Here is an 18,701-nt window from a genome sequence, read left to right on the forward strand (position 1 = left end):
CAGCTGTATGTGTCAATTCAGCATCATCGCTATCACTGCTTGATATTGGTACAAGTGGGGGAACAGGAACTGGCAGTCCTTCACCATGAGCCACAGGGTGAACAATAGGTGGGATGTCAGGGTATTGAATATTCCTCTTCCTCATTGTATTGGCTCTTTTCCTCAAGGGAGGTATCATACTAAAATAGCAGTCAGGTGCAGTTTGTAGGTCCACAGCAAATAGTTGGCAACCCAAATTCCTTGGGAGCATTTTTACCATGCATCCAAACATTGTGTAGTCAAACACAAGGTGCAATACAGAAGTGGAGCCCACAATTTATCTTGGTCTCTTACTTGGCACTTGAAATACAAGGTATACACTTGTTTCACTGCTTTAGCCAAGGGCCACCTTCTTGAACCACTAATAATATCTGCACAAATGTAACAAAAGTTTACACACACACACACACACACAAAGTAATAAAATTCTGCAATTCCAACACTTCACCTCATATACCTTCATTGCCAACAACTATAACACTCTTTCCAGTACCAAGTGAACTAATGTAGCACATGAACATACAGCCATGGCAAACAACAATTAAAATCGCTTCAGGTCTCTACTGACAATGCTCACGTGACCCTGATGGTGCACACGAGTGGCAGTGTAAAGCACTCTTGTCAAATTATACTTGAAGTATCTCCCCCCCCCCCTCCACACACACACACACACACACACACACACACACACACCTGTGCAGCTTCATAGTGCCAGTTGGACACTCTCAATGCTGTGGCTGTGAGTGCAGTTTATCACATGGATTGGGGGGAGGGGTTGTGGTGGGTGTGGTGGGTAGAGGAAGAAAGAGGTGGGAAGTAGGGGGAAGTGTTGGAGAGGATAGCTGGTGGCTCGGTGTGAGGCAACAGGTGTGCGAGATGGAGAGGCAGCAGAAGCACAGGACAGGAATTCAACACGCAGGCATCAAACTCATGTTTTTGTGTGGTGCTCAACGACAGTGACTTGGTAGTATGGATAGGGAGGGGTGACAGGACAGAGGGGGGAAAACTGTTTGGTGGAGTTGTGCAGTTGTGCCCTAGATCATTAAAGGATTTATCTGAAAGGAGCAAGTTTTTCAAATTTATTATTATTTTTAACTTGTCAGCAACTTAATGCTTTTACTCTTAGGTGTGTGAAGACTCCTCTTGTAACTGACATGGATTATGAAAAAGATCATCATCATAAAACTTCGTTGGTATTGTTCATTTCAGCTTAATGTTCGACCAGCGCACTCGATCCTGGCGTGAACTGCCACTTCGTCTAGCAGACTTCGGAGTACTACATCGGAACGAGTTATCTGGTGCACTCACAGGGCTTACCAGAGTTAGGCGCTTCCAGCAGGATGATGCTCACATATTTTGTGCAGTGGAACAGGTTAGTCAGAGGAGTCCAATTTCTCAGATTGTATACTGATTCTTTTCAAATAATAGACAATCGAGGATGGAATAATAACAGTATTATGAAAAGAATAGATCTTTACCCATAATATGGTGGAGATGTTGAGTCACAGACAGGCACAACAAAAAGACTGCTAAACATGTAAGCTTTTGACCAAAAGGCCTTCTTCTGAAGGAGATCCCACCCCCCCCCCCCACACACACACACACACACACGAACAAACACTGTCTGACCACTGAGGTCTTTTTGATGTGCCTGTCTGCGACTCACCATCTCCACTGCATAGTGAGTAGCGAACTGCCCTTTTCATAATGTTGTCAGTGTGTTTGTTTTGTTGTATCTAAAACTATAGGTTCCAAAGATTATAAATCAGGTATAATAGGCCTTGTTACAGAAATATCTCATGTCAAATATGACAGACTTTTGTTCCATCAGGTTCTGTAATTGTCATGTTTTCTTTTGGATGACTGGTGACACGTAAAGCTTCATTTTCAATAAATGTTTCAAGCCACATGCTTTAATATTGATTGTGTAAAATGAAACTTGCAAGATTATAGATTTCAGCAGCACCACAAATGTGTTTTACAATAATTCCTTTATAACTTGAATGTGTTCAAATGCTTTACTTTATGACAATCATATATTCCAACACAAAAATATTTTAACTGCTTTTATTGGTAATTGCTTTCTTAACAAGCTTTGCACTTTTTGGCATCTGAGGTGTTAATAATAAGTAATGATTTTTATAGGCTTTATTCTCTCGTCAGTGGCTGGAACATTATGCTACTGCTTCTCTTTAATGCCTGCTCTGAGCTCATATTGCTTTTTTGTAATGATGATATTGGCATTCACACTAAAAGCATGATTAGTTACTCTATTTTTCAGTCTTTTTTTTAATTCCGTTCTTTATCAGGTAGTTGTTATTTGTTGACTTCAAAGGCTCATTGGTTAATATATTTCATCAATCAGATCTTTATTAAAGATACCAGGTACACATAATTCTGCATGGTTATCAGTATTGCCATTTAATTTTTAAATCATCCCTTCCTATCATACCACCATATAGTGTGAATTTTTCAAAAGTAATTTCAAAGCTGCACTTTTTAATCCTCTTTAAAACCTGAAGTTCACAACTCATAGCCATTACCACCCCCTGGCATTGGCAGCAGAAGGTATTCTTTTAAATTCATGGCCATGAAGTGCAGTAAGACAAAGATAACACTCCATAAGTAGCCCATCAGCTTGTCTCACTGGAGTAGCTACATTTGTTTTGTGCAGCTGTTATAACTTTTGACCTACCACTCACCATAAATGTGACAATTCATACAGATAAACATTCTGTATTTTACATTTCAGGCAGTAATTTATACATCATTGATCGATTATTCTGCTTCTCTGTGTTAGTGTTGAAGTAATAAATTGACCCTCAAACCAAAAACAAAGAGATAAATGTTCTAAAATAGTGCTGCATCTTGCTCTGTTGTCTGACTGATCAGTCACATAACTCTCATTCTTTTTAGTTTTCCAATAATGCATTATATCCCAGACTTCCTGAAAGTCTTGCTAGGTTCTTCATAAGTAGGCACTACCACTCCAGACTCAGCAGCATTTAGTGGGATATAGTAGACCTTTCATTGCCTTTTGGTTTTCCAACCAAATATCTTTCTTGTTTCTTTACTTTTCTTATAGCAAGTAACTCTCAGGAAGAGTTTAAGCAAAAATTATTCACAACATTTATTTATCATTTGCAAACAACACACAAAACTGTTAGAGAGAGATGTACCTTACAAATATTCTTGAGCTTCAAACAATAATACTTCTCCTCTGTTAGTCCTTTGCTCGGAGGACAAAGCATAAAGAGCAGCACAAGTTCCACCCAGAATTATGGCAAAAGTCATGTATATACTGAAGAGATTCCCTGTTATTTTATTTTACCCTCTATCCTCTCTTCTGTTTACTTTCTACTTTGTCATTATCTCCTTGAAATATTATTTCATTTTTAAAATCACCATCATCATTTTCCCCTGTTATCATCATTATTCTTATAGTCATCCTTGCCCGCCACCTGAGAGCATTCATTCATTTCCATTTGACTCTTTCATCTTCTATTTACATTTCTTTTTTGCCTTCTACCAATACCTCTATGCTGATAATATTATGGATTTGAAACTTTACTTTTGGACTTATGTTGCTAAGGGAAATTTTCGTCATTTTATTTTCTCAAATGTAGGATTTGGGGCTATTTTTCCTTCCATCCAACGTGTAGATGAACCCCTCTTTTCCCCCATTTTTTTCTCTCACCTGAAAAAGGTGTATATTGCTAATACCTTTTTGCCAATTCCTTGTTAATCCTCTAGTGTAGTAAACTATCTACAGATGCTTCGTTTAGTAAAGCATTAGATGCTTACATTGATAATGTGAGATAGAGATAATTGTTATTGAAAGCATAAATACCATGTGATTTTTATCTTATCCCACACACATGTTAAAGTGAACAAAAAACGAATTTGAATGTTTCCTAGTGGATTGAAAAGGTATGCTGGACTGGGACACGAGCCAGATCCTTTGCCTTTCCCAGGCAATTGCTTTACTTACTGAGCTATCCAGGCATGACTCACATCCTACCCTCATAGCTTTACTTCTGCCAGTACCATTCCCCTACCTTCCAAACATCACAAAAGCTTTACTGCATATCTTGCATAATTAACACCCCTGGAAGAAAGGATCTTGCGGAGAACTGACTTAGCCTCAAACTTGATGATTGTCTCCAAAACGAATTTTCACTCTGCAGCAGAGTGTGCAGTTTGGAACTTCCATGCAAATTGAAATATTGTAATGGTCTGGGACTCGAACCTGGAACCTTTGTCTTTGCCTTTCGCAGGCTATTGCTCTACCAACTGAGCTATCTACACACGACTCATGACTCGTGACCCTTGATATATAAAGGTAGAAGGATCATCTAACTACTAAATAGTAGGGCTAATATATCAATGAAAATAATTAGCGTTTGAGAATATAATATAATGACTAGATATAAATCTATTCACCATGCAGCACCAGGAGAAAAAACGTAGACAATTTATGGAAATATGCAAGCTTTCAGACTCAGTGGCACCCTCTTCTGACAGAAGGGATGAAGAAAAAGGACTGCCAAGGCTTGCAAAACAGGGAGAGTTGTAGAAAAGTAACCCAGAACCATGGATCAGGGGAGACTTATTTGACAAGATGGCAAGTGTGATCAATTCCCCTGACCCAGGGTTCTGGGGAAATGGGGAGAGTTCTGGAAACATTTCCCAGAAGCCCAAGTCAGAGGAGATTTACCTTCTTATACTGTCGATAAGTGTCCCCCGACCTGAGGTTCTGGGCAACTTTTCTGCAACTCTCCCATTTTGTAATCCTCAACAGTCTTTTTCCTTCATCCCTCTTCCTTCCCCTTCTGCCAGAATAAGAAGCCACTTACGCCAAAAGCTTGCTCATTTTCATAATTTTTTGTGTGTTTTCTCCTGCTGCTTCTTAGGGAGTAGACTTTTTATCTGTCCATTTATATTGTACTCAACAGTAGAGTGAAAATAAAGAATAAGTCTGACAAATCTAAGAACATAACTATCATGTGTGAAGCAAAAGTAAATGTAAGTGGTTAAAGACAGTTATATGTCAACAGTTAGCCAGTAAAGTTGCACAGTAATCAAAATCATGGATAATACAGTAGGGCAGAATCAGGCTCGAAAATCACAGTAGTGGTAAGGGAGCCAATCACAAACTATAGATACAGAAGATATTGGGAATACAAATATAGGTGAAACTATAAAGTGTATAGGCACAGAGAAAAGAAAAAGAATGGATAAATAATGAATTAGAAGAAAGTTTGTATTGCTGTTCTGCTATGCTACAGTTGTTCTGTAATATAACTTTTTTCATGTACATTATTTGACCAATTCAAAGAACAGTTTAATTATTACATTGCAGATTTGGAATAAACGTTTTGTAATATAAGTTAGATTAAAAATAGATTTGCTTTCTTTTTCTCATATTAGTTTCGTTTATTTCATCTTTACAGATTCATAATGAGATGTTAGGAGCACTAGACTTCCTGAGATCTGTATATTCAGTTTTTGGATTTACTTTTCAACTAAGACTGTCTACTCGACCAGAGAAGTTTCTCGGAGAAATTAGTATGTGGAATGAAGCAGAGAAGGTAAGAATATATTTCTTAATTTTATCAGAAAAGTTTATAAACATTTTGTAAATTCATACATTTTATTACTGCTGTTACAATTTCAGCAATTGGCAGAGAGTCTAAATGCTTTTGGTGAACCTTGGAAGGAAAACCCAGGTGATGGGGCCTTCTATGGTCCTAAGATAGACATAACAATAATGGATGCATTACGGAGATCACATCAGTGTGCTACCATTCAGTTAGATTTCCAACTACCTATTCGATTCAACTTATCATATGTCAGGTAATTTTTTTGTAACATTGAAAACTATAGTCAAGTTAACAAAGTATGTTCAATGTTCATGCTTATTTTAGCCAATTCTCAAACTTTAAGATGATAGTCAGACATAACAGAAAATGAATCATTAGAGAAGTTTATAGTGCTTCACTATTTTCAGTGAGTCAGGTGATAAGAAGAGGCCAGTCATAATTCATCGTGCAGTCCTCGGATCTGTAGAGAGGATGATTGCCATTCTCACTGAGTCTTATGCCGGGAAGTGGCCTTTTTGGCTGTCACCAAGACAGTGTATTGTTATCCCTGTTGGTCCGTCAGTAGATGACTATGCACACAAGGTAAGTTAACAACACATCTTTTTCGCTGTTTCCAAATGAAAGAAGCTTCAAAATGCAACCAGATTCAGTTAAAATTAGAGATGTATCTTACATATTTGGGCACAGAGAATAGAAATATATCAAGCCACACGACAGCTGAATGCATAGGCTACTTAATCCACCAGATAAATATCATCTAGTACTCTTTAAAATTCCAAGATTTTAAGTAAAACATTGAAGTTAACCATCTATTGCCCAATGTCTATAAATGCAGAAATACTTTTACATGGGATTTGGATAGTATGTGACCAATATAAAGCCTTCTTTTATTATCTGTGATCAGTGAACGCAACATATTTGGCTGACCTCAGTGACTGCAAATGGCAGTGATTGTTATAGTTTCAAAATGGAGAAAGCTCTTGGAAATGGTGCCAAGTGATTTCCATTTTTGTAATCCTCATTTTTTCTCAGTATGAACTCAAAATATTTGCTCAAGATATTTTATACAGTGCCTAAGCGGATGTAAGAAGGTTTATTTTGTAAGTGCTTCGTTATTTTAGGGGGGAAATGATGAGCTCTAAAGTTGATAGTTCTATAGTAGTAGCTATAGTAGAGTGTATAGTAAAGAGTCTAAATGTGAAAGAATTCTCATGTCATATTTGAGAGTTACAAATGTAGATGGGTGTCAATGAAAATAATTTTTTTTTTTTTTTTTAAGTATAGTGTAATTGGATAGATAAAAATTATTCTCACCAAGCAGTGGCAGGAGAACACACATATAAAGGTATTAAAGTTTGCAAGCTTTTGGAGCCAGTGGCTCCTTCTTCTGACAGAAGGGTTGAAGGGGAAGGAAGAGTGCTGAAGGAAAAGGATTGGTGAAGTTTAGGAAAATCTGTGTGTGGGCATTGATTTCAACCACTGGGAAAAGTTGCAAATTTGTGCCAGAGCAGGATTTGAACCTGCATGTCCTGCTTACTAAGCAGATGCGCTGATCACTGCGCCACCCAGACACAGTGGTCAACGCAACTGTATGGGCTACCGTAGCATGCCTATAATCAGACCCAAATTCTCAACTTAGCCACACACTACTGGTGTAGTGCCCCTTGTACATTATCCTCATTACTGCAGTATTTCACCGATTCCCATAAGAGATTGAGCCTGGCGTGCACCTGCACGTAAGAGATTATTGGTCGTCTCGCCTGAATTATATATATGTGGTGTCTGAAAGAACAGGCACCACATATAAATAAAATATATTTAAAAATCAGTTGGTTTTCCATTGTTGTTCAGAGTGTGCAGGTAAAGAGAAAGCAGAGAAGTTTCAATTTATGCTGTGATTTGATATTTGTTTTATTTTTTCAACATGAGGTAAGAAATTCACTATTTCTCGTGTAATGAAAAGTGGAAGTGTGATAACTTATTCATTCTTGTTATCATTGGTCTTCATTCTCACTGTTGTCATAGTCAAAGAGCAGCTCAATCATAGTTGTAGGAAATCTTTCCATTGTAAAGTGCTGCTTTGCATCAAACAGTGGAAGGCCTCTCAAATGCGCATACTCTTCAACAACATCTGCCTTCATCAATATCGGAGTCCAAAGATCGAAATCTGCTCAACATCATCTGTACTTGACCAATATTGAATATTCATCTGCCCCAGTAGACCGCACCTGAAGGCAAAGTGAGTCCTTGCTACTTGTGAGCAATTATCGCCCAGCTCAGGGTCAAAGGCAAAGTCCCTTGATTTTTGTCTTTTATTTGCCATCATAATAAACGACTATAGATTGAATTGCATAAAGATGTTTATCATTAGTTGAAATGTTGAAAGGATCGTCGAAGCAAATGAGAACTTCCAGAGCTTGTTAACTTTCATAAAGCTGAGCTTGATGAGTGTAGTGAATCTTGACAATTTCACCTGATGTGCCATTGATGAGGCTGGCAGTAACTGAAATGTTACCCTCCACATAACTCAGGTGCTGGCAGTGCCTTCCTGATACCAAATTCCTCATCTGCACCAACTCCCTAAGTGCCCTTCATGCTATTGATCATGTGTATCTAGCCGAGAAGTATCTTCAGTTGATTCACGATACCCTTTTCTACTTACATAGGCAGGGAAAGGATGTGTCATTCTGCTGGGTATTCAGGGTAATGAAGCAGCAGATGCAGCAGCTGAGGATACCTGTTTGGAAATTACAGTTTCTGAATGTGCTGCCCCTGTCCATGTAGTTAGTTACCTTGCTATTGAGACACATCATCATGCTTTTGTGTAAAGTGGAGTGCTTAGGGTTGGGGAGCAACAAGCTGAGGCCAAGGAGACCAATAACATGACCATAGAATTCCTCATTCAGGCCACTGCAATGGGAGCAATTACTTAAAATGCCTCTTCAACAGGGCACTGTCCTCTGACACATGAATTCCTCCTTCGGAAGGAAGACCTACAGGTATGAAATGCTTGTGATATACAGATTTCTGTATGCCATGTTGTAACTGAAAGTGTTTTACACCAAGCCATGAGGCCCATAACCCTTTAACCAGTTGACCTTCCCTCTATTTTAGGTGGTAATGAATCAGATGTGGTTCGTGTTTTAAACTTCTGTGTGATGTCTGGTCTTTTCAATAGTGTTGTTGGTAGAAGGGTTTAATGTGTTTCTAGGTGGTTGCTTCAGCATTTATTTTCCAATTGATTGTGCAAGCACAGTTCCTTTTTCCACTATTGTAGATATTGTGTGGTTATAGTGTATGTATTTTATTTTTATGTTTTATGTGAAAGTGTGAGTGAGAGAGTCCCAAGATCACTGTAGATTCCATTTTAAAGTGTATGTTCTGTTGCATGCTTCTAACAACCGATAACCACAGTTGTACTCTTTGAATTGACAACAGGCACTGATGATCTCGTCGCTGAGTGCCCTATACATACCACCACCACAACCACCACCTTGGGTGCCAACTGCAATACTGATTTCATCACATTCATTGGTTTGTTGTTTATGATGCTTTTACAGCACTGGCTTTCCTGTATCCTCTGACTTTTCAGAGTAAATATTGATGGGACAAACTTTAAAAGCTTTTCCAGCCAGTTCTTCAAGCCCCTGCTGGTTCCATGCACTGCACTGTGCATTTGTTGGATGAATGTGAAGCAGCTGCTACTCACTCTCTGATGTCAAATCAATAAATGCATGTAATAACTCAAGAGGATAGTTTTCTGCAACTGACAAGTCAGTGAAGACAGGCGGAACTACTTCCAGTTCTATTTTGTTGAATTTCACTTGAGAAGTAATGCGATGACTGATCAATGATTGTTAGCATTTTGCACATAATTTTTCAGCATCGTCATTGACAGACAAACTGTTATGTACCATCAACTTCCAAATCCTTTTGTTATCTGCACACCATACAAAAGGACGTGCAAACATTTGACGACTGCAGACACGACAAGACTGGTCAAGTAAGCGTCAGTGCATGCAAAGAATTTTCTCACTACTACTTCAGGTCATTCCTTGCTCCTGGATGATTTTTTCCATTCTTGGTCCTTCTCACATGCTTCTCTGCCTTCAGTGTTCTGAAAGATCATCCATGTTTACTTCGCATATTTGATGGACGACCACACTTACACACCTCAGGTGGTGCTTCAGACATTCTATAGTCAAGTCAGTGTAAGAAGACCCATGATAGTTAGCAGTGCTGTCACCAGTTTTCAATTTTGAAATGATAACAGCTGCAGGAGAAACAGTAGTCATCTATAGAACTGCAACAACACTGAGACATTACCATAGAGACATTTACAGAATTGCTTTCCTATAGTGTTGTGGTTCCCACCCCCCCCCCTCCCCCCCTCTCCCCTCAAAATACGCTGAATTCAGTATGCGGTTCGAAGGAAGTAATTTTGATGGTTAAATATCACTTCGATGTAACTTTTCAAGTGCAAAATGCCTAGGCTTTAAAGAGTTGAACATTTTAGCACTTCATTTACATAGGTAGCAACAGCAGTTCATGAAACATTTCAATTCTCTCTCAAATCACTAAACTTTTCTTAGTTATCATGATTTCGTTTGCACAGTTAAATCTTTTCCTGCAAAACTACACCTCACTGTAATCTATTTGGTGCCCCATTTGTCCATTTTCCCCTCCTTTGTTTGGCTATGAAAATTCAGACACGAATCCATAGTCTATTTTCCTTCAAATAACTCTTTAAGTTTTTCCTAATTATCCAGATATTTTTCAAGCAATTAAATATTTTTTTTCTGCAGAACTAGATCTCACACTTGTCAGTTTGTTACCCCATTTGATATTTCTCACTCTTTGTTTGGCTGTGAAAATTTGGACAAAAATCTATTGTGCAGTTTACAGGGTGTCATGTTTTTGTTACACACAAACATTTGTATTTTGTTACATACAAACATTTGACCGAAGAAAGATCAGGTTTTCTTTTGTCCAGCAAATCAGACGAAAGGCCAAAGGAAATACAATTATACAATGAATAAATAGAAATTTAGCGAGGACCGTCCAACTCGTTACGTCTTGCTTCCTGATTGCTCTCTCTCTCTCTCTCTCTCTCTCTCTCTCTCTCTCTCTCTCTCTCTCTCCCCACCTCCACTCCTCTTCACCTCTACTAAGTTTTCTTTCTTCAGTAAACATCACCATGTATGTGACTGCATCATCTTGTTGTTATATAGACCAGTGTTCTGGCCATTGTTAAAAATGGTCAAAATGTTTGTGCAAATTATATAACATTACAACGCATTCAGTCTGTTTAAATGTATCAAAGGAAAATTCAATCAGACTACTAATAAATTATAGAACAGAATTGGTGACCAGTAATTACTTTGAGGTGGTGAAGTGTAGAATACTTTTGATAGGCTTGTATAAAAACGTAAGTGACACACTGTGTAGCTTTGTGAACTAACGGTTCCTTCCTTGAGAAGGGTGAGATGGAGAAGGTTAAGAAAGAAAGCACTCAAGACCCCAGGGTGAGAGGTATCCACTTGTAGTGAGGACTAGGATGAAAGGAGAAGTGTCAGAGATGGTATGTTGGTAAGCACTGTTAAGTTTTACAAAATGTTATTGGAAATGACAATGGACATTGAAATGTATAGTCGCACATATCTTCCCTTCCTTGTTTTTTATGGTATCTTAATTGGGTTTGCATCTGTTGACATATAGTACTGCCCCTTAGAGGCTTGTGCACTACATGTATTGTGATGCCTGTTCATTATAAATGTCAGTGTTACCTTTTTCTTATTATTGTCTAATGCTAATAACAGTGCCACCAAAAAATTTATTGTATTTAGTTCTTGTATGGATTTGAGGAAATTTTGCTGCCACATTAATCATATCCTTTTATTTAAAGGTGCAGAAAGAGATTTATAATTCAGGCTTCCTGTGTGATGTGGACGTAGATCCAGGTGATACAATGAATAAGAAAATAAGAAATGCGCAATTGTCCCAGTATAACTTTATTATGGGTGAGTATACTTCTATTGAAACTAGAAGTAATTGTATTTGATTGTAACAGCTTATTCACATCCATTGTAAAGCTTTGTCTTCGAAAAATTGTGATTAACTGAAACCTTAGGTACCACTTTGTAAACTGTCAACCAAACTGTGACCTTTCCACCTAACCTAGACTTTGGGCAGTGCTACAGATCACTTTGTCGTCACCACAAGTAATATTTCATATTCACATTAGTTGGCTTCGCCAGTTCACAGTTAGTTTGTCACCTTTCATTGTAACTTACACTTTGGGCTGCAATACATACTTGTATCAGTCTGTCATCACAACATACATTCCAAAAAATAATATATATGCAAAAAATTGTCAGTGTTCTGTTCTCTTTCTGTTTGCACGCATATGATGTCATGCGACACAATACATTACGTCACGGGATGAAGCCAGTGTCCGGTACCAAGGGGTTCAGTTGGCCCAAAAATTGTACACTTTTTTCCCATAATGTGATATCATTGAAAAGGCAAAAATATGGAATGCAGACAAAAATTAACATGGCCACATGTAAATGGAAATATAATAGTTGTGCCATTCTACACCCCCCCCCCCCCCCCACACACACACACACACACACACACACACACACACACTTTTTTTTTTTCTCCTCCAGTGATTTTGTACTTTGCATTTGTAGTATTCTTGCTCATCGTTGTAGGCAGTGCTGTTATCAGGTGTACTGTTTCTGCATACCTCACAATGCAAAGTAAAAGTTGCAAGACTGCTTTCCTACTTTGAAAACCCCGCAATTGCTTTCCAAGGAATGCTAGTCTAGTAAGGTTTTCTGGTGAGCCTCTGTGAATTTTAGAAAACAGAAGAGAGCTACTATCTTAATGTGGATAGTGACGTGTGCCTGAAACCTGCATGTAACAGTGTGTAGGTATATGAAATGGAATGATCGCGTAGTTTTTGTCATATGTAAGGCATGTGGCAGAGTTCAGTTCAGTGGCAGAATACTGGGAAAATGCAGTTGGTCCACGAAAGAGAATGCTTGCAGATCACTTACACATTCCACCTTTGAATATTGTTCAGGTTTGTGGTCTTCGTTCAGAGTCTCACTTTGGCATACACTACATTGTTGATGTATGAAATCACACATAAATAATATAATGAATGACTTAATGTTGGTTAGAATTTGATATCCTATCAATGTTACAGTAATTAGAGATAAAGTCAAATTCACTTTGGAAAGGATGGGGAAGTTTAATTTGTGCCTTATTAGAGAAACCATTTTGACATTTTTTTTGCCTAAACAGGGTTGCCACAAGTTCTAGAAATCAAGGAATTTCAAACGTGTCATCGAAATCAGGCAAATTTGACTAGAAAATTTAAAAAAAAAACTGGAAAATCTCGTTTTTCTGAATGACATGGTTTGTTTACTGAGATGTCATGCATCATCCCTGGCCTGGTGTAGCTGAGTACATGCATTGCTTCCCTGCTTCCTCATTCCTCCTACTTCTCCCCTTCCTACCACTCCCCTCAGCTTGCAGTCAGTGCTGCCACCATTTCTTGCCACTACCCTAGCAGCTGCTGTCAATAGGTAGGGAGGTCTGAGGAGTGGTTTCTTTGGACCTGATCCTCAGAGATTGTTGACTCAGCAGATGTAGATGACAGTCATGTGTGGATGAGTTGTGTCTCATGATTGTGTGAATGCATGTGTGCACTCCCATTTCCTGATGAAGGCCATGGCCGAAAATTTAGTTCTCAGAATGTGGTTGTCTTTTCTACATACTTGTCTGCTGTTCAGCGATCATATTTACAGTGAGTTGCTACCTACCTTCAATATTATTGATTCTCAGTGTGTTTGGACAAGTTATTTGTTGCATGGATTGATCACCGCAGTCTCTTTTAATCAACATGGTGTCTGTGGCTCGTGAATAACTGGCCACACGAGTGGATTTTCAGGGTGGGCCAAAACCACCGGCGATTTCTGTGTGTATCTCTAATGGATCGGGCCTGCCGATCTGAAGCCCATTGTTTCCCACTAATGTGCAGGCCCTGCCCATCAGATTTAGTCTCACTGTGGTGCTCCATGGCAGGCCACAGGCTATGGATTTCAGGAATTGCGACTGTCTTGCCACAAGTACATCTACATCTACATCCATACTCCGCAAGCCACCTGACGGTGTGTGGCGGAGGGTACCCTGAGTACCTCTATCGGTTCTCCCTTCTATTCCAGTCTCGTATTGGTTGTGGAAAGGAGGATTGTCTGTATGCTTCTGTGTGGGCTCTAATCTCTCTGATTTTATCCTCATGGTCTCTTCGCGAGATATACGTAGGAGGGAGCAATATACTGCTGGACTCTTCGGTGAAGGTATGTTCTCAAAACTTTAACAAAAGCCCATACCGAGCTACTGAGCGTCTCTCCTGTAGAGTCTTCGAATGGAGTTTATCTATCATCTCTGTAACGCTTTCGCGATTACTAAATGATCCTGTAACGAAGCGCGCTGCTCTCCGTTGGATCTTCTCTATCTCTTCTATCAACCCTATCTGGTACGGATCCCACACCGCTGTGCAGTATTCAAGCAGTGGGCGAACGAGTGTACTGTAACCTACTTCCTTTGTTTTCGGATTGCATTTCCTTAGGATTCTTCCAATGAATCTCAGTCTGGCATCTGCTTTACCGACAATCAACTTTATATGATCATTCCATTTTAAATCGCTCCTAATGCGTACTCCCAGATAATTTATGGAATTAACTGCTTCCAGTTGCTGACCTGCTATTTTGTAGCTAAATGATAAGGGATCTATCTTTCTATGTATTCTCAGCACATTACACTTGTCTACATTGAGATTCAATTGCCATTCCCTGCACCATGCGTCAATTCGCTGCAGATCCTCCTGCATTTCAGTACAATTTTCCATTGTTACAACCTCTCGATACACCACAGCATCATCTGCAAAAAGCCTCAGTGAACTTCCGATGTCATCCACCAGGTCATTTATGTATATTGTGAACAGCAACGGTCCCATGACACTCCCCTGTGGCACACCTGAAATCACACTTACTTCGGAAGACTTCTCTCCATTGAGAATGACATGCTGCGTTCTGTTATCTAGGAACTCCTCAATCCAATCACACAATTGGTCTGATAGTCCATATGCTCTTACTTTGTTCATTAAACGACAGTGGGGAACTGTATCGAACGCCTTGCGGAAGTCAAGAAACACGGCATCTACCTGGGAACCCGTGTCTATGGTCCTCTGAGTCTCGTGGACGAATAGTGCGAGCTGGGTTTCACATGACCGTCTTTTTCGAAACCCATGCTGATTCCTACAGAGTAGATTTCTAGTCTCCAGAAAAGTCATTATACTCAAACATAATACGTGTTCCAAAATTCTACAACTGATGACGTTAAAGATATAGGTCTATAGTTCTGCACATCTGTTCGACGTCCCTTCTTGAAAACGGGGATGACCTCCGCCCTTTTCCAATCCTTTGGAACGCTACGCTTTTCTAGAGACCTACGGTACACCGCTGCAAGAAGGGGGCAAGTTCCTTTGCGTACTCTGTGTAAAATCGAACTGTTATCTCATATGGTCCAGCGGCCTTCCCTCTTTTGAGCGATTTTAATTGTTTCTGTATCCCTCTGTCGTCTGTTTCGATATCTACCATTTTGTCATCTGTGCGACAATCTAGAGAAGGAACTACAGTGCAGTCTTCCTCTGTGAAACAGCTTTGGAAAAAGACAGTTAGTATTTTGGCCTTCAGTCTGTCATCCTCTGTTTGTGTACCATTTTGGTCACAGAGTGTCTGGACATTTTGTTTTGATCCACCTACCGCTTTGACATAAGACCAGAATTTCTTAGGATTTTCTGCCAAGTCAGTACATAGAACTTTACTTTCGAATTCATTGAACGCCTCTCGCATAGCCCTCCTCACACTACATTTTGCTTCGCGTAATTTTTGTTTGTCTGCAAGGCTTTGGCTATGTTTGTGTTTGCTGTGAAGTTCCCTTTGCTTCCGCAGCAGTTTTCTAACTCGGTTGTTGTATCACGGTGGCTATTTTCCATCTCTTACGATCTTGCTTGGCACATACTCATCTAACGCATATTGTACGATGGTTTTGAACTTTGTCCACTGATCCTCAACACTATCTGTACTTGAGACAAAACTTTTGTGTTGAGCCATCAGGTACTCTGTAATCCGCTTTTTGTCATTTTTGCTAAACAGAAAAATCTTCCTACCTTTTTTAATATTTCTATTTACAGCTGAAATCATTGATGCCGTAACCGCTTTATGATCGCTGATTCCCTGTTCTGCGTTAACTGTTTCAAATAGCTCGGGTCTGTTTGTCACCAGAAGGTCTAATATGTTATCGCCACGAGTCGGTTCTCTGTTTAACTGCTCAAGGTAGTTTTCAGATAAACCACTTAAAAAAATTTCACTGGATTCTTTGTCCCTGCCACCTGTTATGAACGTTTGAGTCTCCCAGTCTATATCTGGCAAATTAAAATCTCCACCCAGAACTATAACATGGTGGGGAAATCTACTCGAAATATTTTCCAAATTATCCTTCAGGTGCTCAGCCACAACAGCTGCAGAGCCAGGGGGCCTATAAAGACATCCAATTACCATGTCTAAGCCTGCTTTAACCGTGACCTTCACCCAAATCATTTCACATTTCGGATCTCCGTCAATTTCCTTTGATACTATTGCACTTCTTATCGCTATAAACTCGCCTCCCCCTTCACTGTCCAGCCTGTCTCTGCGGTATACATTCCAATCAGAGTTTAGGATTTCATTACTGTTTACGTCTGGTTTCAGCTAACTTTCTGTCCCTAGTACTATATGGGCGTTATGACCATTTATTAATGAGAGCAGTTCTGGGACCTTTCTATAGACGCTCCTGCAGTTTACTATTAGCACATTAATATTGTTATTGACTGTTGCATTTTGCCTACTCCTACCTTGCCGCGTCTCAGGAGGCGTCTTGTCGGGCCTATGGAGGGAATTCTCTAACCTAAAAAACCCCTATGTGCACTCCACACGTACTCCGCTACCCTTGTAGCCGCTTCCGGCGTGTAGTGCACGCCTGACCTATTCAGGGGGACCCTACATTTCTCCACCCGATAGCGGAGGTCGAGAAATTTGCACCCCAGATCTCCGCAGAATCGTCTGAGCCTCTGGTTTAAGCCTTCCACTCCTTTCTACATTGTACCGTGCAGCATTGTATAAATGTTTTATTTATTGTAGTATATTTTGTCACTTCGTAAGTTTTTTATATATTAGAAAGTATTGAGAATAAGAAGAAGAAAATTGTGGCAGTCACTGGCAGTTTGTACCCTAAGTACTCTTATATTTCTCGAAAGAAAAATCACACAATACCTGTAAAATAATAGGCTTAACACCGTGGGTAATAACACAATAAGAATAACATAGTAGGACCAACATTTTATTGGTGGTCACCTGTTAGTTTACACAACTTTTCTCTGCCTTATACACTTCTTTCAAGAGATCTACTTTTTTGTGACGCCACTTCTAAAAACAGTGAAAGTATTATAAGTCTGCCTTGCGATGCCAAGGAAATGTAAATTTTTGTCACCAAATGTGTTTCGTTTTATTGAAATAAAATAACAACAGTAGTCTTAATGAAACACATGTACCATTTTGTTTGCTTTCTGTATGTAAACACAGTTCAGTAGAAAAGATGTTGATGTTAGATTTTTGCTCACATGGGGGGGGGGGGGGGGGAGAAATACAGAAGTCCTTACATATTTTTGAGATCTCAAAATGCTGAAACTTCTCTGGAAATCAGGGAAATATCAGGGAATTTAAATCAGAGAAACTTGTGGCCACCTTGCTAAAGCAATCGAGGAAAATGATGAAACCTAAATCAGGATTGCCTTAATTATGGTAATTTGAGCCCCACTTCTCACATTGCCTTGCCAACTGCACTGCCTTACTAATTGCCTAAAAAAATTATTTTTAAGATGTTAAATCATTAGAATACTTTCGTTGGGGTGAAATTTCTCAGTGAATTCCCGTGATAGCTCTATTGACAAGATTTGTAAGTGGTAGGGAAAGCTTATCAGGTATCAGTTCATTGAATGATGGCTTTAGCATACTAGACAATGTTTATTGATGACTTAAAGAAAAGAAAAGCAGACTACTTTAAATCCCATCAGATGCAGATTATTGTACTACAAAGATGGAGATGAAAAAATCCCTCTGTTCATTATTAGTTTACCGTATTGTCCTGCCTCTGATATTTTCCCAATGTATGCCACATGTTGGCCTTACATAATCAAATAAAGGAACTCTAGAAGCCTATCTGAAACAGTTCCGCAGGATTACTGCAAACAAGAATTTATATCTTTCAGAAAATCAGGAAATACATTATTCTAAGAATTTATATCTTTCAGAAAATCTGGAAATACATTATTCTGTAAATGCTCACAAATACAGTTCAGAGAAAGTGGGTGAGGGGAAGGACTACCAAGACCACTTTAAGTAGTACTAGCTATTAATTAAAGTGCAGTTAGTGAGGCTGACCAGGAGGATGAGTGAATGGATGTCAAATATCTTACTGAGGCAAGGAGTGCTGAACTATGTGAGGGTCATGAACATGGATAAATGTTGTGGTCTCCAACCATTCACTTTAGCTTTTCAGTGAAAACAGCCAATGCCTCTACTGTGTAATGGGTGGTCTCATTTACTCATTAATTATTTACATAGTGAAATTAAATACCTGTATATTGGTTACCACACATGTTCAAATGAATGGTGGATTTGTATTTCTTACAATTGTATAAAATAATGTATGTAAGTATCAAGTACACAATATTCTGTTATTGCTAGTTGAAATTCTTGATTGATACAAACCCCATTTTATGAAAGGCAAAGCGCAATTTCTTATCAGAAGCACATCAAGTAAAAAGCCTACAGGGTAGTAAAGTAAGACACTGCTCACTGTGCCCTTAAACTACCTCCTCACACACCACTGCAGGGCATCTTTACAATAAGAATACTGTGTAAGGTGCATCCTTGTATCTCTTGT

General features: G+C 39.1%; 1 protein-coding gene and 1 non-coding gene across 6 annotated transcripts in view; one reads left to right on the forward strand and one right to left on the reverse strand.

Moving 5' to 3' along the window:
• Window positions 1-18,701, forward strand: part of LOC126259333 (threonine--tRNA ligase 1, cytoplasmic) — a 177,152-nt gene that overhangs the window by 146,657 nt on the left and 11,794 nt on the right. For all 5 annotated transcript variants that reach the window (XM_049956036.1, XM_049956032.1, XM_049956035.1 and 2 more), the window contains 5 exons: window positions 1,249-1,411; window positions 5,493-5,630; window positions 5,717-5,895; window positions 6,050-6,224; window positions 11,548-11,662. In XM_049956036.1, the coding sequence (XP_049811993.1) occupies window positions 1,249-1,411; window positions 5,493-5,630; window positions 5,717-5,895; window positions 6,050-6,224; window positions 11,548-11,662 (770 nt within the window). The remainder of the gene's footprint in view (window positions 1-1,248; window positions 1,412-5,492; window positions 5,631-5,716; window positions 5,896-6,049; window positions 6,225-11,547; window positions 11,663-18,701) is intronic.
• Trnat-agu (transfer RNA threonine (anticodon AGU)) lies at window positions 7,141-7,213 on the reverse strand. The gene has a single exon. It is a non-coding gene; the product is annotated as a tRNA-Thr (tRNA).

Source organism: Schistocerca nitens, chromosome 5 (assembly GCF_023898315.1).
Source record: "Schistocerca nitens isolate TAMUIC-IGC-003100 chromosome 5, iqSchNite1.1, whole genome shotgun sequence".
NCBI lineage: Eukaryota > Metazoa > Arthropoda > Insecta > Orthoptera > Acrididae > Schistocerca > Schistocerca nitens.